At 33.9% G+C, this 25,786-nt stretch overlaps 1 protein-coding gene across 3 annotated transcripts in view; it reads right to left on the bottom strand.

Annotated features, from left to right (window-relative positions):
- fidipidine (coiled-coil domain-containing protein 93) overlaps nucleotides 1-25,786 on the bottom strand; it is a 203,282-nt gene that overhangs the window by 36,733 nt on the left and 140,763 nt on the right. For all 3 annotated transcript variants that reach the window (XM_090394991.1, XM_090394992.1, XM_090394993.1), the window contains 3 exons: nucleotides 24,504-24,577; nucleotides 18,514-18,670; nucleotides 13,988-14,059 (listed from right to left, as the gene is read on the bottom strand). In XM_090394991.1, coding sequence (XP_090251117.1) covers nucleotides 13,988-14,059; nucleotides 18,514-18,670; nucleotides 24,504-24,577 — 303 coding nt within the window. The remainder of the gene's footprint in view (nucleotides 1-13,987; nucleotides 14,060-18,513; nucleotides 18,671-24,503; nucleotides 24,578-25,786) is intronic.

Raw genomic sequence — 25,786 nt, 5'->3', positions numbered from 1 at the left:
ATCAAGAAAAGCTATTTAAAATGTTAGCTGATTTTAAGATGGATAGTAACTCTCCTAGTAAATCAGATAAGTTTTAATGATACTAAATCTACAATATAAACAAATACTAAATAAATACTAAATCTACAAATATAAACAAGTAGTGAAATAAGTTTATTCCTAGCTGTTATAATTGTAACAAGTTAGGGCTAGAATCTGTTTTAGTAGGAGAAAATTTAATCCTAGAGGGAAGAAATCTAAGGGTAAGATAAATTCTAATATTTGAATGAAATATTACTCAAATATAGTGTTAGTGAAATCAAACTTACTTATAGATAATTCAGTTCAAAATAATAAGTTACTTTGCAATTCAAGTAATCGAGTTGATATTTCTACAATATCAACTATCAACATAATAAACCTTTAACAGTCTTTCAGGATTTTATTGAAAATATACCTTGTGAAATTCTATTAAATACAGAAGCACATATTTCTCATATATCTTGGTCACTCTTTAATTAAAAACTTTAAATTCCTGATGATATTGTAAGATTGAACTATAAAGTTATTTATAGTATTAAGTTATGGTCTGGTCACCTGGATTCCTTGGAGATGGAAAGGGTTCAGAGGAAAGTGACTAAGTTGGTGAGTGATATAAAAAATGCTTCCTATATTGATAGATTGAGAGTTTGTGGATTGTAGAGGTTGGTTGATAGGCAGAGAAGAGGGGATATGATAAAAACATTTAAATTACTAAAAGGTTTTTATAAGATTGATGCAGGGCAAATGTTTCAGCTGTGTGATAATGATGGAAGAACAGGAGGTCATCCCTGGAAATTAAGGAAAAGTTTGGTTAACAAGGGTGTGAGAATGAGGTTTTTTTGCCTAGGGGGGGGGGGTGAATGAGTGGAATGCATTGACTCAGTTGTGAGTTCTTCGTCCGCAAATGAATTCAAGAACAGATATGATAGATATTGTTTTGATAGTTTGGGTCTCCCACGATGAGTCTACTGACTCCATGGAGATACCGTAATAATAATAATAATAAGTTAACAGGTATTTTTGAAACTGAAATTTCTACTTCTAAGAAGATAGATGTATCACTTCACATTCCATATTTTCCTCTGAATGCTTCTCATGAATTAATTGTTCTTCTAGAGACTTCTAATCCAAATATACAGATCGTTCTTGGTCTTTATTTTCTAAAGAAATCATTTTGCCTGTAATTTTTTTGGGTGGCACTATTTCTCTTGGTGGATTAGAATATAATTTTAATAAGTAATCTATTCACAAGATAGAAGACTTAAGCATATGTCTTAAGTTCTGAACAGAATGAATTTGCTTGAAAATGAAGCAATAAACATGGATGAAAAGGAAGATTTAATGACAAAAAAGAAACTAGTAGAAAATTCAATAAAGCTGGCAATTACTGTCAATGAGAAGATGCTAATTAAGACATTCTTTGGGTCTGCCTTTGAGTTATTTCCTGAGATCTTCACTAAAGATATCGTGACTGTCTTGTACTAATGCAGTTGAGCATTCTGAGCAACTTACTACTCAGACACCTATCTATATGAGATAATATCAAACTCCAATGAAGTATATGGAGAAATTTTGACTGTTGCTACAGGAGTATGAAAAAGCAGGAATTATAGAAAAATCTAACTCAAAATGGAAGTCCTTTTATTCTAATAAAAAACCAAATAGAAGTTTGAGATTTGTTTTGGATCTGAGAGAGAGAGAGAGATAAGGTTACAAAACCCATTGATTTTCCTCTATGTAAAATTGAAGAATCATTGATTGGTTTAGAAGGAGCAGAGTATTTGACTAAACTAGATCTGAACTCTGGCCTTTGCAAATTATACAAAATCCTATTTGCAAAGAAAAAAATGTGCTCAGCCAAGATGCCCCTCCCCAATTTTTAATGATGTCCTAATAAATAAAACAGGAGTTCCATAAAATGGTTAGTGGTACTGTATTGTTGTTTAGAGAACATTTCCTCTGAGTAAGAACCATTTCAAGAAGTCAATAAATAAGAATAGGAAGAACTGTAAAAGCAACACTGATCAAAACTGTTTTGGAAAATATAATTTGTTGCATTAATTTATTAGAGTGGCACTTTATATTATGCATATTTGTCTGTATTTTCTTAAAGTTAAAATAAATTTAAGATAATCCCACTGCATAAAGGAGATTGCGAGACAGAAGTAGCAAATCATAGGCCAGTTCAGTATCTCAAGAGTGGTGGATAAAGTGCTAGAGAAATTGACAAAAGACAGAATTCAGTAGTGGGTAGATAGGAATATGATACTAAATAAGGGACAACATGGTTTTGTGAACAGGTATTGCCTTATTTTTTATTTTATTTATTTTTGGGACCATACACAGGAGGTTGGTTGGTCAACCTATAGTACATTAGTACCGTGTATGGGTAGTGGGTTGGGAAAGGAGGAATTTGTTTACATTTGATTTGAATGACTTTAAATTGTATTCCTTGAGAAACTGTTCCACAGTACAGCAGTTGCAGGGATGAAGGAAGAGGAAAAGAAACTTGTTCTGTTTGTTTCTAGGTTACTGTGAAAGGATGTTGTGCAGCAGCTGCATGTGTTCTAATGCGCTTAGTACTGAGCAAGGGAATTATCAATGTTATTTCAGATGAGCATTTCCCATGGAAATATTTGTAGAATTTACATACTGCAGAGACCATACGTCTGGGTGAAAGTGGAGGAGAGAGAGTTGGTAAGGGATGGATCATTGATAAGTCTAATTGCTCCCCTCTATATTGAGTCGAGCATTTTGAAAGAGCTTTTAGGGGTCCCACCCCATATGTGGGAGCAATATTCAATAGTTGGGTGGATTTGTGACACTTGTAAGTTTATGCCAGGAGAGGTTTGATGTTGGTGATTCCAAGGAGCGAGATCTCAAACTGTCTGGAAATTTGGGTAACGTCAAAAAGGATACTGGGAATTTTTTTTTTTATGGGAAATAGTACAGAACTGGGTTTTATTGGCATTGAAATTTATGAGGTTATACGACGCCCATTGTAGGATGGCTTGGAGATCGACGTTGAGGGTGGTGGTGGTGGTTGATGTTCTGTAGGTTTAGGTGAGTTGTGTAGGATAAGGCTTATCAAATGCAAGCAAGGAGTGTAGTGTGCTGTAGTCTGCAAAACTGTGTATTGGGTTGGAGGTCAATTGCAGTAAGTCATCGATATATAGCAGGAAGAGGGTTAGTGAGAGGACAGAACCTTGTAGGACCCCAGCATTAATTGAGTGGTGAGAGGATAGGGAGCCATCCACCATCACACACATAGTGTGCGTCCAGACAGAAAAGTGGCAATCCACCTACAGAAGTCCTGGTCAGACCGAATGATGGTAGTTTGCCTAGTAGGCCTTTGTGCAAGATCCAGTCAAACACTTTGGAGATATCTAGTGCAACCACTTGAGATTCACCAAACCTATCCATAGCATTTGTCCAGAGATGGGTGACATATATGAGTAGATCTCCTGTTGATCGGCAGTGGCAGAATCCATACTGGCGGTAATTTATTTGGTGAGTGTCTTCAAGATGTATGAGTTGGGAATTGATGATTTTTTCCATTACCTTTGACAGGACTGAGGTAAGTGAGATAGGGCAGTAATTGGATGGCAGTGACTTGTCACCCTTCTTGGAAATGGGCTGAATATAGGCCAATTTCCAGTTTGTGGGGTAGATTCCAGTGAAGAAGGAGAGTGTGTGTGTATGTGTATGTATGTATATATATATATATATATATATATATATATATATATATATATATATATATATATATATATAGGTGATATAGGATAGGGATCAGTTCTGGGGCACAAACTTTCAGAACAATTGGAGGAATGCCATCAGAGCCAGGAGACTTTTTGTATCTAATATGGGCAGTATTTTTCTGATCTAATCCTGGCAAAAGAATATAGGGGGCATTGTATGTTGGGTGTCTGGAATGGTTGGGGGACATTTACCATCATCAGTTATGCATGCATTTGAAGCAAAGTATGAGGCCTGAAGATTGGCTTTTTCTGTGGGTGATGATGCAGTAGAGCCATCGGGGTGTGATAGGCATGGAATGTGCTTACTTTTTTATGACAATGGAATTGGATAAGTTGGCTACAAATGATTACTCAGTAATACTCTGGACTTTACCAAGGCATCCAACAGGATTCCACATAGAATATTGTTGCATAAACTGGAGCAAATGGGAGTGGATATGAATCTGTTGAATTGGATTAGAAAGTGGCTGATGAAAAGATATCAAAAGATATTATGGAGGAGTTGAGTCCAGGAGAAGGCAGGTGACTAGTGCTGTACCAACATGGCTCAACACTTGTCCTCTGTTGGTTAATTTGCATATCAACAATACAGGAAATGATTTCCTGTATTGATTTTACGAAAGCAACATTTGCTTTCATAAAATTTCTGCATTGTGTTCCTGCCAGTTCTACCTTCGGTATCTACATTTATTCCCAAGTATGTAAACTTCAACTTCTACTATATGTTGATTGATTTTAATATCTTTGTGGCATTTGCTGTTCAGTTTAAGAACTTGTTTTAGTCATATTTATTTAAAGACCAACCATTTTAGTGTTTTTCTATGAGTCTTCTGATTCTGCTTATTTATCATTGTACTTCGATGACATCAAGACTATGTCATCCCCATAATCTAGATCTTCTGTTTCATACAATTCCAGGTCACAAAGAAGACAAAACAAACGAGATCTCACTAAAAAATAAGTACTGGATGTTAAATTCAGTGATAATGATCAAAGAAAGGAAGGAGTAGCAATAGCATTGAACACCAAACATGAAGAAAAACATCTAGAATAGAAGGCAGTTTCCAGTATAGTTACATGGGCATACTTCAAGATGGAGATATAGAATATGAAAATTATTTGTACCTATGATAACACTGAAGGTTCTCCTAAGGAAGAAGTGGAGCAATTTTTTGAGTCATTACAGCAGGAAGCTGACATAAAGAAAATGGAAAAGTGGTCCTTGTTAGAGATCTAAATAGCAGAGTAGAAAATGAATTCCATCAGGCAAGCAGGAGCATTTTGGGAAAATTTGGCAAAACTAATAATAATGGTTCTCGGGCTGGTTTAAGATACAAGAGAGTAGTAGAGAGGGTTTGAAATTAGAAGTAATCGTCACTTAGTTTTACATAGGATAAAAATGAATATCGCACTGAAAAGAACAATATGTAAAAAAATTTTAAGAAGAACTAAAGTTGGGTAGTTTTTACATATAAACTGCAGATGACTATACAAACATTAATGGAGAATAAATTAAACAGTTCAAAAACATGAATCAAACCTTGGAGTCTCAGTGACAATCTCTGAAGAAAACTGACTGATTCAGCTAGGAAGGCATGGGGCAAAGATGTCTGCAAACAGGGCTCCAGAAATACAACAGAAATACTAGCCACAAAAATATTTTACTTGCCAAAAGTATCACTCTACTTTATATAAATATTCTTTTAGGTGATGTTTTAAAAAATGTTATGACGAGAAATAATAAAATTCATGAAAACAACAAGTAGGTAGCACTCGCTGTGAAGCTAGACACACTCGACAAACATCTTTGCAAGACAATTTAATTTTTAAATAACAGGACTAAAAAGTCTTTATATAATAAAGTGTTCAAGTATTTAATGACACTTGTTATGAGCTGTGAAAATAAATCTTAGGACAATAGAATATCAATTGCAAAAGTAAATTAAAGATGTCCAAGAAATTATATTCTTGGTTTCATCCTTGATCCAAGTGTAAGAAAACAACGTTTGCATGTGAAATAACTTCACAATTGGGCCACCTGTATATAGAGACTAATGACTTCACATCAATTGCAATCCGTAATGCAAAGCACATATCCTTATGAACATGTATAATGCTATATTATGGAAACGGCCGCTACCCAGTGGGGACCAGACCTAGAAAAGCTAGCAAGATGGAAATAATATATTTCCCATATACAGGGTGTTCGGGATAAATTTGACAGTTTCGTAAGGAAAAAGAAAATCTTCTTTGTATCTATTATATTTAATGAATTGACAAAAAAACATTACAGGCAGAGTTAATTACAATACTATCAACAAGATTTACTCAAAATAACCACCATTAGCATCGATCACAGCTTCAATTCTGCTTCGGAACCTCGAACAAACTGATGCTACAGTCTCCCTGGGAAGGGCCGCAAAAACTGTTTTAATTTTATCCATTAACTGGGCTTTTGTATTACTGGAAGTGCGATTGGTGTCTTTTTCAACTGCGCCCCATACAAAATAATCCATGGGGTTAAGGTCTGGGGAGTTTGGAGGCCAAACATTTGGACTGGTGAAGTCGTAGAAATTTTCAGACAACCATTTTTGACTTTTCCCAGAGGTGTGGCAAGGGGCCGAATCCTGCTGCCATACATACGGCCTACCATTGGCTACCCTTGTTATCCAGGGCTTGACTACAGTTAGCAACTCCACGAACAAAGCCCGAATTCCAATGCCAGGGTTCTTCAACACCTGTTCCTGCAGATTTGCGAGGAATTCTGCTGTACGAACGCAATCAGATCGTCTGCTAGGGATCTTTCTTCTTGCTACATCCTCGTAGTCACCATTGCAAGTCTCTAGTTCATGCCTGATTGTTTTTACTGTATTCAGGGAGCATTGGGCAGCAGTCGTAATATCCTTATTTTGATGGCGGGCACGAATCATCATGATACAAGTTATTCTCTTCCATGATTCAGGTGGGTTCCAGCTATCCATCCTTTCTGACATCTTGTATATGAATGAAGAAGGGTCCAAACTTTTAAATGAAGAGAAGTGTGTGTTAATACATGTAACTTACGGAAAAATATAATTAATTATAAATATGTCAAATTTATCCCGAACACCCTGTACAAGTAGTAAAAAGATATCACACCTTATTACTAAAATACTCTGGATTAAAGATAGATATTGAAAATTTTTCACTTGGTTTTACTATAAATTAAAGATGCCAAGAAATTATATTCTTGGTTTCATTCTTTTGACTACTAGTATATGGGAAAGACTTGACTTCTGCATTTCTTCAACCTTGGTATCTTTTCTGGATCTGGTGCCCACTGATGAGACCTCAATAAAGGTCAAAACCAGTCTGGATAAATGGCCCTTCCCATAATGCAAAGTATTATATATGTCTGTAAGGACGTGTTTTGCATTATGGGATACTTAAGCAATTGATGTGAAGTCATTAGCCTCTATATAAGTAGCTCAGTTGTGAAGTCACAGAACAGTTTTACTCTTGGATAAAGGATGAAACCAAGAATATAATTTCTTGGCATTTTTAATTTATAGCATAACCAAGGCGAAAAAAATTTCAACAAATTGCAAAAGTACTTGAAGGTGTTGGAAGAGTAAGATGTACAGATATACTGCAGTACATAATCAAATAGTGCAATTTCAATTTTTGTGGTTATAATTACCAATTTCTTTTGTTAATGGAATATTCTGAAAAATGAACATTTTTTTTTTTTTTTTAAATAAGAGATTGTCTATGACATGACATATGTAAAGTGTACTACTGTGTGTGTGAGGTTAATACTGAACTCAATGAATGCATTGATTTGATATTCTCTTAGAATTCTCATTATCTCATTTTTAATATATTTTATCAACCACTTCATTTCTAATTCCTTGCATCCACAAATTAAAAATTGTTTAAATACTGTCTGGTATACTGCTATTTCATAATTGGCTAAATTCTCTCTTATTCTATATAAATTCATTCAAATGGGTTCCACCATATGAGCTTTGTTTATTCTATTACATATTCCAAATACAATTCGCTGTCTTCACTAAAAACATGTAGCTAAATAGCTGAACCATTTTATTACTCCTATTCTGTTGACAAAGTAGTTAATGTTTCTCACATTACTCTCCTTTTTCATGTTATTTTATTTTTTATCGATGATTTTCATGCCGAATTTGTTACAAGAATATTAATTCAGATGAATCCTGAAGACATGTACTAGATTTATTTAGAAGTAATAACATCTGCATAATACTTCTGATATCAGATATGCCATTTTCATTATAATGCAATCATATGGATGACAAATAAGTAGCAACATCATGCACCCTTGTTGCATGCTTGATGTTAATGTTACATTAGGCTATCAGGTCATACTTCCTTCAATCTGACTATTGATTCAAAACTTATACTGTTATGTACTGAAATGCATACTGTCCCATTTATCAAATATAATTGTAGTGTTCTGGACAGCTTTTCTTGGCACCTTATTATATATAAGTTCATAACCCTTGTTTTCTTAGCAGTTTGTTTTTGTCATCTGATCCAGACCACCCTATTTGGCCTGAATCCAGCATGCTTAAACAAGTAAAAATGAGTCAGGTAAATATAATCTGAAACTCTCAGCTGAGAAATTCTTCTAATTCTCACATCACTTTATTTCTCTATTTATAGATGTTTACTGTCAAATTCCAATCATCTGGAATTTGAAGTCTAAGAGAGAGAGAGAACACCAAGTGGTTGTTCACTGTATTTCTGAAAAATTATACTTTCATGTTTGAGCATTTCTAGTTGAATAGCATCTACTCCAGCTGCCTTTGCATTTCAGGATTTTGATGCCATTTTCCACTGAGTTTTGATATATACTCCTACTGCATTCTTCTTAAATATTTCTAAAACTGTTCTGTTATTGCTTGCTTCATTTAACATCTTTCATAGTAATTACTCTAGTCATCTAGAATATCTTCAGTTTTTATGTCACCTTTATCATTAATTCCTTTTACAGCACCTCTTTCTCTATATGGGGAGGAGGTGGAGAGGATCCAGAGGCGAGTGACCAAGATGATAGCAGGTCTGTGGAATGAACCGTATGAGAACAGGTTGAGGATTTGTGGGTTGCAAAAATTGGTTGATAGGCGGAGAAGGGGAGATATGATTGAGACATTCAAATTACTGAAGGGTTTCTATAAAATTAATATAGAAGATATTTTTGAGAACAGGGCTGGTTGTGGGAGGACTAGGGGACATCCATGGAAACTGGGCAAAAGTGTGGTTAGTAAAGGTGTTAGAGCTGGGTTTTTTACTTTTAGAGTAGTGAATGAGTGGAATGCGCTCCCTGAGTCTGTAGTGGATGCTGTGACAGTGAATGAGTTTAAGGCGAGGTATGATAGATACTGTATGAATGTCAAATAGTTGTGATGAATATGATTTGGGGCCTCCCTCGATGAGTCTAATGACTCCCTGGAGTTGCCCGTAATAATAATAATATCTAAGCTTTTTTTTTTTAATAGTCTCCAGAATATTTTATCACCTTCATGGTCTACCCATGACTTGTTTAGTTACTTTTATGCTCTGAGAATACTTGCTGAATATTTGCCAGGAATCTAGAATTGATTTCTTCTTTTAAATGACTGCCTCTAATTTTGAGTCCACCAGGACGTTCAGATTTTATATTATTATTATTTTAATTCTGGTAAACAGCTTCGGCTGTTTCCATAGTTAGCTTTTGCTATGGAAACTAAGATTTGGTTGTTTTCAAACTTTCAATTTTTTTCTCCAATAACATTTGAGTCTATAGTTTCACCTCTGAAAGCTGCTCAACTTTGATTCTCTGCAAAATTTGTAATGGATTATTATAATTATTTTGTAAATAATATTATGAAATACTGTCAAGAAACTACAGAACCAACAGCATTAGTACATGGACAGGGATAAAGAACTGGAAGTTCTCTATCCCTCCATGTACTAATGCAGCATACTGCATTAAACTAATGCAGCGTACATGGACAGGGATAGAGAACTGGAAGTTCCTGTTGAAGAGTTGGAAAATAAAAATAAAAAAATAAAAAAAAAATAAATAAAAAAAGAAAGAAAAAACTAACATTTTTACCAGTTTTTGGAGAATGAGGATGCTTTAGATACATTTGTGCCAGGAAACGTGGAGGTACATGCTAGTCTAAGAAGAGAGAGAGAGAGAGAGAACACCAAGGGCTTTTTTTTTTATAAGAAAAAAATATAAACTTGCATTTTCAAAGTATTGAAGATTACTAAGTTGTCATTACTCCATTTGAAGTGGTATGGATATCTGTATTTAGAGTTGTAGATCTTGAAACTTTGGGAAGTTTGAGCACTGCAGGGTTCATTGTATGAGGAGGTGGAGAGTACTACCATCAGAAAAACTATGGATAGGGTTTGAGGTCAATGAAAGATTATATACATATATGAAGAGTATGGTGGATGATATAAGAACCCTGAGAGACACCTACATTAGTAGAGAACTCTGAAGAGAGAACACCATTCAATATTACTTGTAGTAAATACCACAGAGGATAAAATGCAGACCATATGAAGGTGATTTAATAGAAGTCTTCTATGTCGAATCCTGTCAAGTGCAACAATACAGTTTTTCCAAACCTTTCCATGACGTGATCTGAGATAGGTAACATAGACAAGAAAATCTACTTGTGAATTTTGAGTGGCAGAATCCATACTGATGGCAGACATTTATCTCCTTTTTATTTGGAATGAGTTGAATATGGGATTACTTCCATGCCGTGGATAGATTAAAGCTGAGTATAACAATGTGTGCAGATGATAAAGGAGAAGTGTTAGTTCAGCAGTTAGTACATTGCTTAAGTACAATTGGTGAGTTAAAGAAGTATAATAATCATCTGCATAAAGTAAAGGAGAGTTCAATATCTGATTGTGATACTTGGTTTAGTACCAGTTTCCTCTATAATGAAAATGCAATGTGCACCCTTGTTTATTTATCTGATTTTTATCAAATCTTCCATAGCTTCTGACTTAAGTATTGGCTAAATAGATATTATTTGAACAAAAATATCTGAACACATCTTCATAGTAGACGACATGGCTCATATAGGTATAAAAGGAAGCACATGGTTTTGCAATCTTAAGAGACAATCATTAAAATGAATGTTAAAATAAATTAACAGTAAAATAAATCATACTGAAGAACTCAGCAACTTTTGACATGGTGGTACTATCGCAGGATACCATCAGCATAACAACTCAGTTTGGGAAATTTCTGCCGTGCTGTAGCTGCCCCGATCAATTGTAAGTGATGATGTTGCTGCAAAGTGGAACTGCCCAGTATCAACAACAGCACAATTATGATCTGGTAGGCCACAAAATCAGAGTGGAACCACCAATTACTGAAGCACATGGCATGAAAAAAAAAATCACCTTTCCTCTGTTGAAACACTATTACAGAGTTCCGAAATGCCTCTGCTAACATTCCCAGCACTATAATTGTTCATCAGAAGCTGAAGAACATGAGCTTTCATGGTTGTGCAGCTACACGAAAGCCTAATATCAGCAATGACAATACCAAGTGGAGTGGTATAAAGCTCACTGCCATTCGAGTCTGGAGTAGTGGAAAGGGTCTACAAAACGATAAATCATGTTTCACCATCTGACAGATAATGCTACCTGCCCAAATATGTTGTGTGACCTGTGAAGTTTGGTGGAGGAAGCATCATGGCCTAGGGATGTTTTTTATAATTAAGGCTGGGCCCCCTAGTTCCAGTGACAGGAATCTTTATTCTGCAGCCTAGAATGACATTCTAGAATGGCAACAGTTGGATGAAAGCCTTTTCCTATATCAACATGATAATGAACCATTCATAAAGTGAGGACTGGTTTAATGAGATGGAAGTTGAACTTGACTGTTCTGCACAGACCCTCTCAACCTTATCGAATGAATACCTGTGGGATGAATTGCAAAGACAACAGCAAGGCAGGCTAAATCACCTGACATCACCAATGCTCTTCTGGAAGAATGTAAGGGAATACTGCAACAACATAACAAAACAGGACAGTAGCGAACAAATTAATCTTAACATTCACATTTTAAAGAAAAATTCGCGTTTTGCAAGAAAATAAGTATAAAAATTAAACTCCAACTTTGGATATGTGCTCCTGTGTTCCTAATAAGTTCATTAATTCATTTACACACAATTGGATGTATGATTTTTGAGGAACTCTTTCACTTTTTTTTTGTAGTGTGGCATGGAGCGAGATCCTTCTGAAAGATGAGTTCTTTGTCTTTCTGGATCTGTGGGACCACTCTTTTCTCCAATATTTTTATGTATTGGTCACTTTTCATCATACCATCAACAGGCAAAAGTGATCCCGGACCATTGAAGGTAAGCAAGAGAAGTCTTCTCAACCACTGATTTGAAAACATAGGGTAATCACTCTCCTTGGACAAAGAAATTACTCATCTGAAAATATACGACTTTCTTCCACTTCTGAACAGCCCAATTTTTGTACACTTTTGCCCACTGGAGTCTCTTTTTCTGCATAGCCTTCATCAACAGTTGTTTCTTTTTTGGTTTGTGGGCGGTCCTCCCTGCTTCCAACAATCTTCCATGGACTGTCATGTCTGAAACATTAATCCCACTAGCTGCCAAGTCTATTTAAGTCTATAGAGACAATCTTGGATTCATTTTGCTTTTCTAACCAGTAAAAGATCTTAAGTGTAGTTTTCCTTTTTCACTCACATTTTCTGTCAGGAGAAAAAGGTACCTGTCTCTGTAAACCTCTTTAAAATTGCATCAACAGTACCCAAAAATCAACCTCCACACTCATTTGCAATTTGGCTTCGAGTCATAGATGCGTGTGCTGAGAAAGAGTAAAAATTTCTGGATGCAGTCTTGGAGATTTAATTCATTTTGTGTAGCTATAAACTGAATACAACACTACAAATGCCAACTTGTTTCCACTATAAAAAATGCACAACACTATTAATAAACATTGTAGAGACAATTAAAACATGAAGCACTCAACCAAAATAGTGAACTAAAACCAAAACTAAACCAAAAACATGATGAAATTTGGCTTGTTCAGATTATTTTGTTCACTACTGTATATCATAACAGTCTTTCCAAAAGAATTGAAGGCTGTTATAGCAGCAAAGGATAGACCAAACTTCATATTGATGCCTTTCATAATAGAGTAAGAGTTGGGATGAACAGGGATCTGGATATTTTTGATCACAGTGTACATTACAGCTTATATACGTATTGGCCTTTGTAATGTTTGTCATAATTGTAGCATTCTGAATAGCTTTTCTCTTAGAACTTTATCACATGCCTTTTCCAGATCTACAAAACTTAAGTTCATCTCCTTGTTATATTCCCTTAACTTTGAACTATGTCATAAGATACAGATCTTATTGTGAAACCAATACACATTTCCCACTCCATTTCTGTTAGCTTCTTTTTGAGTATGCAAGCATAAATAAACCTTATCAGGAACACTCAGTAGAGAAAAAATTCCTCTACAATTCTGGTATTTAGATTTATTCTGCTTCTCCCCACCCCCTCTTTTTTTTTTTTTTTTTTTTTTTTTTTACATGAGTATTATGATAGCTCTACTTCAACCATTCAACATCTTACAACTAGGCCTTTGTTTGGAATTTTAGAGTATAACCATTACAAAATTTCTATACTTGCACACCTGATCATTTCTGGCTGAACATCATCTACTCCAACCACTTGTTTACATTTCTTGCTTTGGACTTTTCTACTCAAGTACTGATATGAATTCCTTACTGCATTTTTTTGCATATTTTCTATCACAGTTTTGTTACAGTACACACCTCATTTAAATCTGTTAAAGTAATTACTCCAGACATTCACAATATCTTAGGTTTTAAATTACTTTATCATCTGACATTTACAAAGATGATAAAGGCAGCATTAAAACTGAGGATAAAGAAGTCAAAACTTCCTTTTAGGAACCTTAACACTTGTTACAAGTGCTTTAATTTTTGCTGCTAAAATAACATCTTATTTTAAAACTTACTGCAATTAAAGTTTCAATTTTCTCTTCACATTACATTAAATGCAGTATTATAAAAATAAATATATAAAAAATATTGATAAAAATAAGAATCAGGTTCATTTAAAGAGAATCATTAATTCAAAAAATTAAATTATTCAATCCCATCTTACCAGTAGTACACGTAACTTTTGAAGCCTTTCCTTATCTGCAGTGTAATGTTTTTCAATCAACTGGTGCCGTTCCTGTAAAGAACAAGTATAGTAATAATAAGATATATACTATTTGAATTTTTCTAAGATAAAGTTTTAATTCCAGTCAATTTCATAAAAGAAGGAAAAAATCTTAAAACTGCAAATAATTTCCTTTCTATTCATAGAAAGGAAATTATTCAACAATGAGATACAAAATTATTTGATCTTTACAGTGAGGAAGCTATGTATAAATATTGTGAAATAACATTCATTCAGCTCATAGTAAAATTATTTTACTGTTGTCAAAGTGTCGCGGATCCATCATCAGATACCATTAAAAACAAACAAGTATACTGAGAAGTTTAAAAATATTGAAATGACATTTTTTTACATTAGTTCAGAATTCAAGAGTATAACAAGTTTGAAATAAGAAGTGATCACCATTTAGTTTAGTTTTAAGAAGGATAAAAATGAATATCATATTGAAAAGAAAAATTTGTGAGAAAGTTAAAAAAAAAGTATTTTTCAGAAGTAAACTAAGGAGTGAAATGTACAAATATTATTGGAGGAAAATGAGTGAAACTAAAAATCAAACTTTGAAGTCTCAGTGGCAAAATCCGCAGAAAATGTTTACCCAGGAAAGCCATGTAGTAAAGCTGTCTGCAAGGACAGAAAAATCCATGCTTCCTGATGGACTCAAAGAGTCAGTCTTGTTAAAAAAGAAATCATGTTGACAGTTCTGGCACAGAAGTCAATAGGTGCCCTCAAAAAAAACAAAGAAAACTGAATAAAATTTACATTACTAAAGTAGCTGAACAAAAATCAGAGGAAGACTGTAAGAACATAGATGATAAATATAGTGAAGATGACAGAATGTTCAGAAACAATGAACATTCTGCCATCAATGAATTAATGGAATGAATGCAGTACACAGAAATAATTAAACAGGTTTAATCATTCTGATATTTATATTTCGTCTGTCAGAGATATCTTCAGGATACAATATTAAAATTGTAAACAACTTGAACTTGTTTAATTATTTCTCTGTGCTGTATTTATTCCATTAACCATAATTACGAGTGTAAACCAACACCTAAGCCTAAATACACGTTCCTTGCATGTATCTTGGAGGGGAGGGTAAGCATCAGGAATTTCATTATGATGGAAAAATGTTCACAAAACTATTTGCAAAGCTTAGACATGGAAAAAAACAGTAATGTTAAATTTGAAAATTACCAGCCTTTCATTGAAGGCCTGAAATAGTCACTTGAAATAGTTACATTTGATCTCACAAATGGAGTGTTACCAAATTATCTAAAAAAAAAAAAAAACACAAATACAAAATAATACAAAAAATTAAAAAATCCCTAGTTCAACCACAATTTTATTCACTTTTTAATAACAGTGACAGATGAGTTTGGATAAAGGGAATGGCCACAATGATATTGCTGGATGAAAAGCATTTCAGTTTTGCTGATCAAGCAGGCAGGTATGTCGACGTGTTTGCCATTAGCAACAACTTATCACAGATCATTTATCTCCCTACCAGAATACCTGACAACCTCTCCAGTTTTCCAATACACTTGGTCTCTTCGTAACAAGCCTCCTTTTCCAAGTATACTGTGGATGTCAGTTCTCCTCTTGGTAACTCAGATCACAACCTCATAGAAGTCTCTTTTGCCATAGAACAACCTTCACCCATCAGTTCTGTCGTGTGTCCTTTGGCACTACAAGGATGTCAAATGGGATGAACTCCATGACACATCTATTCCTCCTTCCCATGGTCCAAATATTGCTTCAGTTCTGCTGATCCAAACATCTGCTTAGAGCACAGAAATCATCCTCACAGGAATGAAGACTTTCATCCCTTATTCTACTCTAAATTCCAGCCACCATCCAAGTCTTGGTTCTCAAGAAAGTGTGCCAACATAGTAAAAGAAAAAGCCTCTGCATAGAAAGCCTCTGAAATATATGTTAACAAATGGGAATATGGAAATTATTCTCCCTCTTTATATGGTATTGATATGGCCAATGAACATAAATTTGATCATCTGTGTTTCTTGGGGGGGGGGGATAAGGAAGTAGTGGAGAGATCAGTCCAAAGGTCTCTTGAAGATATTGGTCTATGAGTTCCACTCGACGAGGACGAGCATTATTGTTTTGTAGGACAAATTTCTTCCGTATTGCACTCTCATTTGGATGTATATAGGGATCCAGAACTGCATCTCTATAAGTTGCAGTGTTTGTGGTTACACTAAGAAGCATATATAGATTGGTGTGTCCACCCAATGAGATGCCTTCCCAAACCCCCTCCACACAAACACTACCTCCACCATAAGTGTCCCTTTGAGAGATATCAAAGGGATGACAATGTGCCTCCTCTGGTTCTCTCCAGATCAGAGCTACACCTGATATGGTGGCTTTAATAGAGCAAATCGGGACTCATCTGTAAACAATAATGACCCCCATTGGTCTTGGGTCTGGCTGACATGGAGTCTGGCCCATTTCAAATGTCATCTCTTGTGCCATGGGGAGATAAAAGCATGCAGACTACAGGTCAACTAGCTACAGATACCAATGTTAATGTAGTTGATGAGGTCAGATCGTAGCTGATTTGGGATAGTTTTGGCAAGCAGATAATTGGAAATATTAGTCACTCACTGCAGCTGTAGCTTAGGGTCTTCTTTCAATACGTCTCTGGAATGCAGTTTTTGACTGCTGGAATTGGTTCTACAATCTGAACCACAACAACTCACATGCAATCATCTGGCTACCTCAACCTGACTTTGGCCAGCCTGTAGTCTTAGGATTGCTTGCCACTTTATTTAACCATCAGTTAAATGATGTCGTGCAGCCATATCCAAGAATTCTGTTATTACGAAATGTCTTGTTCTCGTGGAAAACCACTCCAAAATGTCTGCTTTTATGTCATTGCTCATTTGCATATATATCCTGCCGACAGCACCACTCATTTGTATACAATAACCAGTTGTCACTTTTTACATAATTTAGCTGATTTCCATATGTGATTTCCCCCCCCCCCTACTAAGTTATGATTTTTCTTTGTTCCTTAATTTATGGAAACCAGTGTTATGTTTAATCTGCCATCTTTACTATATATTGTGATTGCACAGCTAAAAAGTTATTTTCATAATATTTTTAAAGTAGTTATTATTTAAAGTAGAGACATAATTAGTGTTCTGAACACCTTTTTTCTTGGCACCTTATCACATATCTTTTCCAGATTTACAAAACTTGGATCATATTCTTTTTATGTTGCTATTTGTTGTAACAAAAAAATCTGATCCTGAATCCAGCTTTATTTTTTTTTTTTTAATTTCTCTTCAATAATTTCTTAGCCTCTTCAAGTACATCTGCATAAACCTAAGCCAGAACACTCTTCTTATTGTTCTTTTAAACTTCAGCTTGTTGCATCTCCAATACTTCAATGCAAGCAGTCTATCCATCTTTTTTTTGGTCTACTGGTAAAAAATACCAGTATTTTTTTAAATACTGATATTAATATTCATTTTCCATTCATTGGGAATCTGTCTTTTCTCAAAGATGTTTAAATTTCTCATGTTGTCAGTCATTTCTTTACCTCCATATTTTAGCATTTCATTATCAGATCCGACTGATTTTTTATTTTTCAATTTTGAGGTGACCGATTCAATTAAATTACTATTTATTTCAATTTCATTTGTATTTTCTGGCTGTAGTATTTCAGACATTTTATTTCGTCTTCGTATAATTTGGTAAAATAGTTTTCCCACTGTTCTCTTTTTATGACTGGTGTGTGTGTATACATACATATATATTACATATAGTATTTGCACCCTGTTACTATATTATATGTAGAATAGGGTGCAAAAAGTTATACTATAAATTAAAGATACTAAGAAACTATATATTTGGTTTAATCTTTTATCAAGTGTAAGCAAACAAGTTTGCGCCTGAACTATTTTCAGGACTGGGACAACTCGTATAAAGAAGCTAATGACTTCACATCACTTGCCTCCCATAATGCAAAGTACATCTCCTTGTGGAGATGTATAATGCTATGCATTATGGGAAGGATCACTACCCAGACTGGTAGCGGGATACTAAGGCAGGTGATGTTAAGTCATTAGCTTCTTTATACGAGTTGCCCCAGTCCAGAAAATAGTTCAGGCACAAACTTGTTTGCTTACACTTGGATAAAGGATTAAACCAAGTATATAATTTCTTGATATCTTTAATTTAGAGTGCAAAAAGGGAAGGTGAAGATTGGAATGGTGGGTGATAAGTCCCCTTGAGCTGTTTGCACTCATTATAATTGTAATTTTATGAACTGTTAAAATAAAAAATTCTAACCTATTATCAAAATTGAGAACACTTTTGGGTCATGCTTGTATTAGTCAAACATTTTCCATAACTAAGCTTTTGTGTTTCACAACTAATCCCTCATCTTTACTATACCATAAGAAAAGAAAATTGCATTAAAAAAAAAAAAAAAAAGGTCAAACCTGATCTTCATATGATCCTTCATAATTTGAAGATTTTAGTTCATCAATTTCTGATTTTAATCTTCCAAGTTCTTCTTTACAGTGGGCTCTGAATTCTTGCTCCTGTTTCTTCAAGTTTTCATTCATTGCAACCAGAGAACGAAGTTTTTGTAATACACTGGGGAAAAAAAAAAAAGAAAGAAATTGTAAATTCAAGGTGTTTTATTTTTTTCTCTACATCATAAGCTTTTTAGTAAAATCATAAAAATGCTGAAATTGTAATGGCATTTTTGTAAAGTGAAACAGATAATTTTTTTTCCCACTTATCTTCAAAGTGGATCTATATTTCCACTCAATGAGAAGAATTATTGAGTTTTATCAATAGAAGCAGGGAGAGAATGCTTATCAATGAATATTGAACCGAAGTCTGAAAATCACTGCACTGCAGCATAAAATCAAAAGCACATTACAATATAGGCTTCCTGTAATAATTTACAAGTATTAATAATATATTTTGAAAACACTGTTTAGTGCTGAATTTTAAACTGCCAATATTTGTCATTTTAATGAGAATTACTGTGATGTCATAAAAATTTATGGTATTCAAGGAACTCTATCTAATTGTGAAACTTGGACAATACACAGTTAATGCAACTTCAACCCTTTTCTGGTTTCCATACTAATAAGCATATAGTTTTGTTTTGCCTAATTTTACTACTACAAATGTCTGATCGAAATAAAACTGAAATGACTCAAATTTTAATACATTTTCATTATATATACTATCTGATAGTATATATAATAGAACAATTCTGAATCATTATGATTCAGAATTGTTCTGAATTAGAAACTGACATTCTAGCACATGCAAACAAGAGAAATTGTTATAACTCTGAAGGTGTCTCTTCAAATGGTTCAATTAAAACAAAAACTGAGATGGCTACAGTTATTTCTAAGCATTCCAAATACTGAATTTAAATAAAATCTTTCAAGACAGCGATCAGGAATAACTTGCATAAAAAAAAACACACAAACGGATATAACAAGTACTTATGTATTTTGCAAATACGCCTAGATTAGACAAAAAAAAAAAAAAAAAAAAAAAAATGTTTATAGTAGTTGGATATTACAGCAAGGCATAATACTATACCATTTAAACTAATACTAAACAGAAGCTATGAATTATGAGTGTTATATCTGTGTTCTCTAGCAGAGTAATTTGGTCAGTGTTGGGGGAAGGACAGCTTCCTGGAAGAAAAGCCCACATACTTCTGCATGAAACCAGTCTTCAGAGAGAGAACCATATAAAGTTCCTGGCTAGGATGTAAATATGTGGTCCTAGAGAATGTGAGAAAAATAAGCAGGAAAGTTAAATTATACATGAAGGTAAACAAAAGACATGGGAAAATTTTGAAAAGAATACAGAAGAACAAGAGGGCAGCAAAATGCTTTAGAATTTACCAAAAAAAGTTTAGATACGGAGGAAAGAGTAAGACTAAAAGAATTAATGATCTTAAAGGTAAATAAAAGGATATGCTGGAGGAATTGTCAATCTTTTATTTTTTTATTTCTTATCTCAGTTAATTTTTCAGAACTCTCTGAAAAATTAACTGAGATAATTAAAATGATAGAACAATGCTAGAAAATAACTAGGAGGAATGAAATTAGAAGTACATATCAATAACTAATAGAAAAGACAAACTTGACATTGGAAATGCATGGAGAAAATAAGTTACCTGAAATATGGCGACATACGTTTTACAGCAGTAACACTAACTCAGAAGCTTTGGTCATATCTGTGTTCTCTAGCCAGATCAATAAAATCAAATATCAAATGAAAGACTTTTCATCATAATTTATATACAAAAAAAACTGACAAAAAACAGAATGAGAATTAAAGAACTTCCTTACTCAGAAAAGATGTATGGCAGCATACCTGAGAAAAGTCAACGAATCACAACAGTATAATATGGATCTCTACTAAAGCTTAGTTGATCAGCGAGCATGTGATAAAGGGTTAAAGGAAAAAACTGGTTAAAATACTACATCTGCATGGCGTAAATGGGAACTTACAAAGTTGCAAATCTTAAATCTGGAGTTGTACTGTATTCACTGTCATTTATAATGTATATATACTCTATATAGATTGCATATAAATAACTGGTATGATATATTTGAAAACCAGCAATAAAAAAGGTCAACTATGAAAATAGATAAACAGAAAATGAATCTACAAAAAACAGAACGAGAATTAAAGAACTTCCTTACTCAGAAAAGACTTAGCAGCATACCTGAGAAAAGTCTTAGTCAAAGAATCACAACAATATAATATGGATCTCTATTAAAGCTTAGTTAATCAGAGGTTGCTGGTTGCTTTTAGAATGTAAAATATGGAGGCAGATAATAGTATAAGCACAGCTGGTATGGCTGGAAATCAGTTGAATAAATTTATATGGAACAAGAGAAAAATAGTTAATACACAAGACAGTGTTAAAATGAATTTTAACTTGTAGATCTCAGAGTTTGGTTAGAAAAACTATAGTTGATCAGAGACTGGAGACCACAGATGCAAAAGTTCTGAGAAAATTTAGATGTAAAAAGTGGTGTCGCTGGGAGGATCATATTGAAAGGTTAGCCACATATATGACAATTCTGAGAAAAATGAGAGGCCTAAACAAATGGCAGAATCGTATTAAAAATGAAGAAGGAAGAACTTGATATTGTTTGCACTCAAGAATGTGTGACCAGGGCTAATCTGAGGTGGTATGGTCACTTAAACAGAATGGAAGAAGAAAGGTTAGCAAAACAAGTGTTTGATGCCAAGATGGCAGGAAAAAGATCCAGGGTCTAGATTGATTGATTTCAGTCAAAGGTGCCTTAGAAGAACAAAATGTCAGATTCGACAACATTGGAGTGCTGAGAAGTAACGGACTAATTTGGAGGAAAACTGTTGATAGGAGATTAATAATAATATAACTTATGACTTCTATATTACTTCAATCTTGGTATTACTTCTAGATATGGCTCCCACTGATGAGACCTCAATAAAGGTCGAAGCCAGTCTGAGAAGTGGCCCTTCCCATAATACATAGCATTATACTTGTCTGTAAGGATATATACTTTGCATTATGGGATACTAAGGCAATTGATGTGAAGTCATTGGCCTCTATATACAAGTAGCCCAGTCTTGAAGTTACTTCATAAGCAAACTTCATTTGCTTACACTTGGATAAAGGATGAAATCAAGAATATAATTTCTTGGCATCTGTAATTTATAGTATAACCAAGTAATGAAAAATTTAAGACAGCTGGATGAACACTTTATTCCTATGATAAGAGACAGATGAAGAAACTTGGTTGGCAGCGTTAGACCTAAATGGTTCAATAAGCTATTGAAGAAGGTGCACATATACATTTTTATATAGAATAAGAGAGAAATCAGTTGAAATATTACACAAGGAGTATACGTGACAGTGTTCAAACTAATTTTAATATATAGATCTGAGATCACAGTTAGAAAAAATAGTTTCTCAAAGATTTAAATCACTGCATAATGAGGGGTTCCAAGGAAAATAAAGAAGTAAACAGTTGGCATCAGTAGCAGCACAAAATTAGAAATTCTACAGGTGTTTCAAGAATGCATAAGCAGAGCTCATTTAAGATGATATGATTACTTAAACACAATGGGATATGAAATATTAGCAAAATAGGTATTTGAAGTAAAAATGGCCAAACTTGGAGAAAGATTTGAATTGCTTCAGAAGCTAGAAAAGTAAGAGCTGATTAAATTAGAGACAACAAATAATAAACCAATTTGAAAGGAAATAGTGAAAGCATGTTGCAGTATAATAGTGTTCTGTCTAAGCATACATATATATATGCTAGGAAATTAAGTAATATTATCATTAAAACAATATGAGGAACAAAATAAAACATCGTTGCAATCAAGGCCATTAAGCCTAACATGAAAGGTGAAACATGATGAACTCGCAAAAAAAAAAGCAACCTGACTGCAATATTAAAACACTCATTATTTTGGAATTTTTCAAATACAGAAATATGCAAAATAAATATTGCATTATACATGATAAAATTAAAGTGTTTAATTCTATTCTTGAGAGACACTTGTGACATTGAATTAAGAATTATAAACACGTTAACACAAGAATATTTTAATGTTTGCCAAATATTTCAGTCTGAAACTAACAGATTATCATCAGTGGCTTGACAGGAACAGTTTTAACAAGGTCGAATACAAACAATTGATCATTCAAAAGTAGAACGAGCTGTGTGATGTTACATTGCTAAGCACTAAAGAGAGAGGTAAATTTCAGAGTGATGAAATTATAGGTATTAATTCACAATTTCTTAATTTATAAATTCCATTAAAGATAACATTACATTAATATAAGAATTAAAGGTCTCAATTAAAAAAAAACTTTTAGTGTTATCCGGATTAAATTTCCCATATTTTTGACAAGGATATACAGTCATTCTAATTCAAAGTTAGGGTGTTGAAGTAAGGCTTCACTCTCTTTGAATAGCCATTCGAATTTATAGTGACATCTGTGTAGAAGGCAAGTCTTGGACCAGAGAATGTTATGGCTTGTCTCTATCCCGTGCTGTGTCAATCCAGACTTATCGGATTTGTTATGAAGAATGTATGATTAATGTTCTTGTATTCTTTTTTCTATAGAGCATCCTGTTTGTCCAAAGTACGACAGGTTGCAGTTACAAGGAACTTGATATACACCAGGCAGACATAGTTAAGCGTTTATCTTTAGAAGAGGGGAAATAGGTGGCTATTTTGTTAATAGGGATATAAGTGGCTGTTAAATCACATTTCATCAGAATTCTTGAAATTGGTTCTGAAATCCCAGAAATATATGGAATTGGAACTCGACGTATTGATTCTTTGTTGTTCTGGATAGGATTGTAGGAATAGAACAGATGTTGTGTAGTCTTTTCAGAGAAGCCATTTAATTTCATGTGATGTTTGATAATTGAAAGTCCTTTCTGTAATTAAAAAAAAAAAAAAAAAAAAACTTTTAATATGTTATCCAGATTAAACTTTCCCATATTTTTGACAAGGATATACAGTCATTTCGATTCCTTGTATTAAGTTTACCATGGAGATTGAAAAAGACAGGTTATCCTTTTTAGACATTTGAGAATGTAACTGGACATTACATTCTCAAACAATCTGCCCATCATCCTCATCAAAAAAAAACAGGAATCAAAATGTTTAATTAGATGAGCTAGAACTAATTGCTCAACTCCCCATGAATTACAGAAAGAACTTTCAATTATCAAACATCACATGGATAGGATTGTAGGAATAGAACAGATGTTGTGTAGTCTTTTCGGAGAAGCCATTTAATTTCATGTGATGTTTGATAATTGAAAGTTCTTTCTGTAATTCATGGGGAGTTGAGCAATTAGTTCTAGCTCATCTAATTAAACATTTTGATTCCTGTTTTTTTTGATGAGGATGATGGGCAGATTGTTTGAGAATGTAATGTCCAGTTACATTCTCAAATGTCTAAAAAGGATAACCTGTCTTTTTCAATCTCCATGGTAAACTTAATACAAGGAATCGAAATGACTGTATATCCTTGTCAAAAATATGGGAAAGTTTAATCTGGATAACATATTAAAATTTTTTTTTTATTTTTTAATTGAGACCTTTAATTCTTATATTAGTGCAATGTTATCTTTAATTGAATTTATAAATTAAGATTGTTATATGAAATAGTGAATTAATATCTATAATGTATTCATCACTTTGATGAAATTTACCTCTCTTTAATGCTTAGCAATGTAACATCACGTGGCTCATTCTACTTTTGAATGATCAATTGTTTGTATTCCACCTTGTTAAAACTGTTCCTATCAAGCCACTGAGGATAGTCAGTTAGTTTCTGACTGAAATATTTGGCAAACATTAAAATAATCTTGTGCTAACGTGTTTATAATTCTTAAAGTGTTTAATTATATCAAAAGAATTGTACCTTTTACTTTCTCCTACTTCTGCTTCTTCCACCATTTTAATTTCATCTGCCATTTTGATATACTTATCTTGCAGCTGCAATAAAATATGATTATAGCCACAGGAAAGAACTGAAAATCCAGTGTTAACTCAAGAATCTTTTATTAACTAACAAAGAAATATGCTAGTGTTTTTCTATTACCCTTCCAAAATATAATTTTTCATCTAACACAAACATTATATTTGTGAGGCCAAATTATTACTCGCCTTCTACCAAAACAATTGAAGTAAATCTGGAGAGGGAGAGAAACCAGTGACATCCTGTATTGATTTTAATCTAGACTGATATCCAGTCATGGCATCAACATCCAGTCCGAAACATAATGAGTCAACTTCTCTTCATCCTTTCTATCCACCTCTGTTCTTTGGAACAGCATCCCTTACTGTCTTCCCTAAAGATTATTACTTCCAGCTGTTCAAGAAAAACATCAAATTCCTACTTTCTTCTTAAACTCTTGCCTACAAATCCAGTAATGTGCTATAGGTTATGCAACTTTAATTGCAGAGTTATATATATATATATATATATATATATATATATAAAACTCTGTATTGTCTACACCCAAGACCGGCTAACTAGGCTATGGCTGAGGAAGATCCTTCAGCTCCTCACGTCACCGACGGGAATCAAACCTAGGATTCCCCTTCCCCAGGCATGTGGTTGCGTAGTGCACAGCCACTAGGCTAACTGCACGGACTTTGCAGATATATATAAATATTTGATATATATATATATATATATATATAATATTTATCTATCAAATATTTATTAATCAAATATTTATATATATATCTGCAAAGTCCGTGCAGTTAGCCTAGTGGCTGTGCACTACGCATAATAAATATTCTATCAAATATTTATATATATATCTGCAAAGTCCGTGCAGTTAGCCTAGTGGCTGTGCACTACGCAACCACATGCCTGGGGAAGGGGAATCCTAGATTTGATTCCCGTCGGTGACGTGAGGAGCTGAAGGATCTTCCTCAGCCATAGCCAAGTTAGCCGGTCTTGGGTGTAGACAATAGAGTTTTTCATCCCACAAAGCAGGCAAACCGGCCTTGAGAACTCAACACTATGGACATAGGATACATTAGGGCTTAGGGCTGACCACCTTATCCTGTGAACGGTTTGAGGTCTTTGAGGTCTGATGATTAATAAACCCTCGACAATGCAAGGTAAAAGAGGGAAAAAGGAAAAAAAAGGAAGATGAGATATAACTCTGCAATTAAAGTTGCATAACCATA

The sequence above is a fragment of the Typopeltis vanoorti genome, chromosome 6, assembly GCF_054136105.1.
Source record: "Typopeltis vanoorti isolate ZY-2024b chromosome 6, IOZ_Tvanoo_1.0, whole genome shotgun sequence".
Taxonomy (NCBI): Eukaryota; Metazoa; Arthropoda; class Arachnida; order Uropygi; family Thelyphonidae; genus Typopeltis; species Typopeltis vanoorti.
Note: the sequence above shows the minus strand (reverse complement) of the source record. Positions and strands in the feature narration are given on the sequence as shown.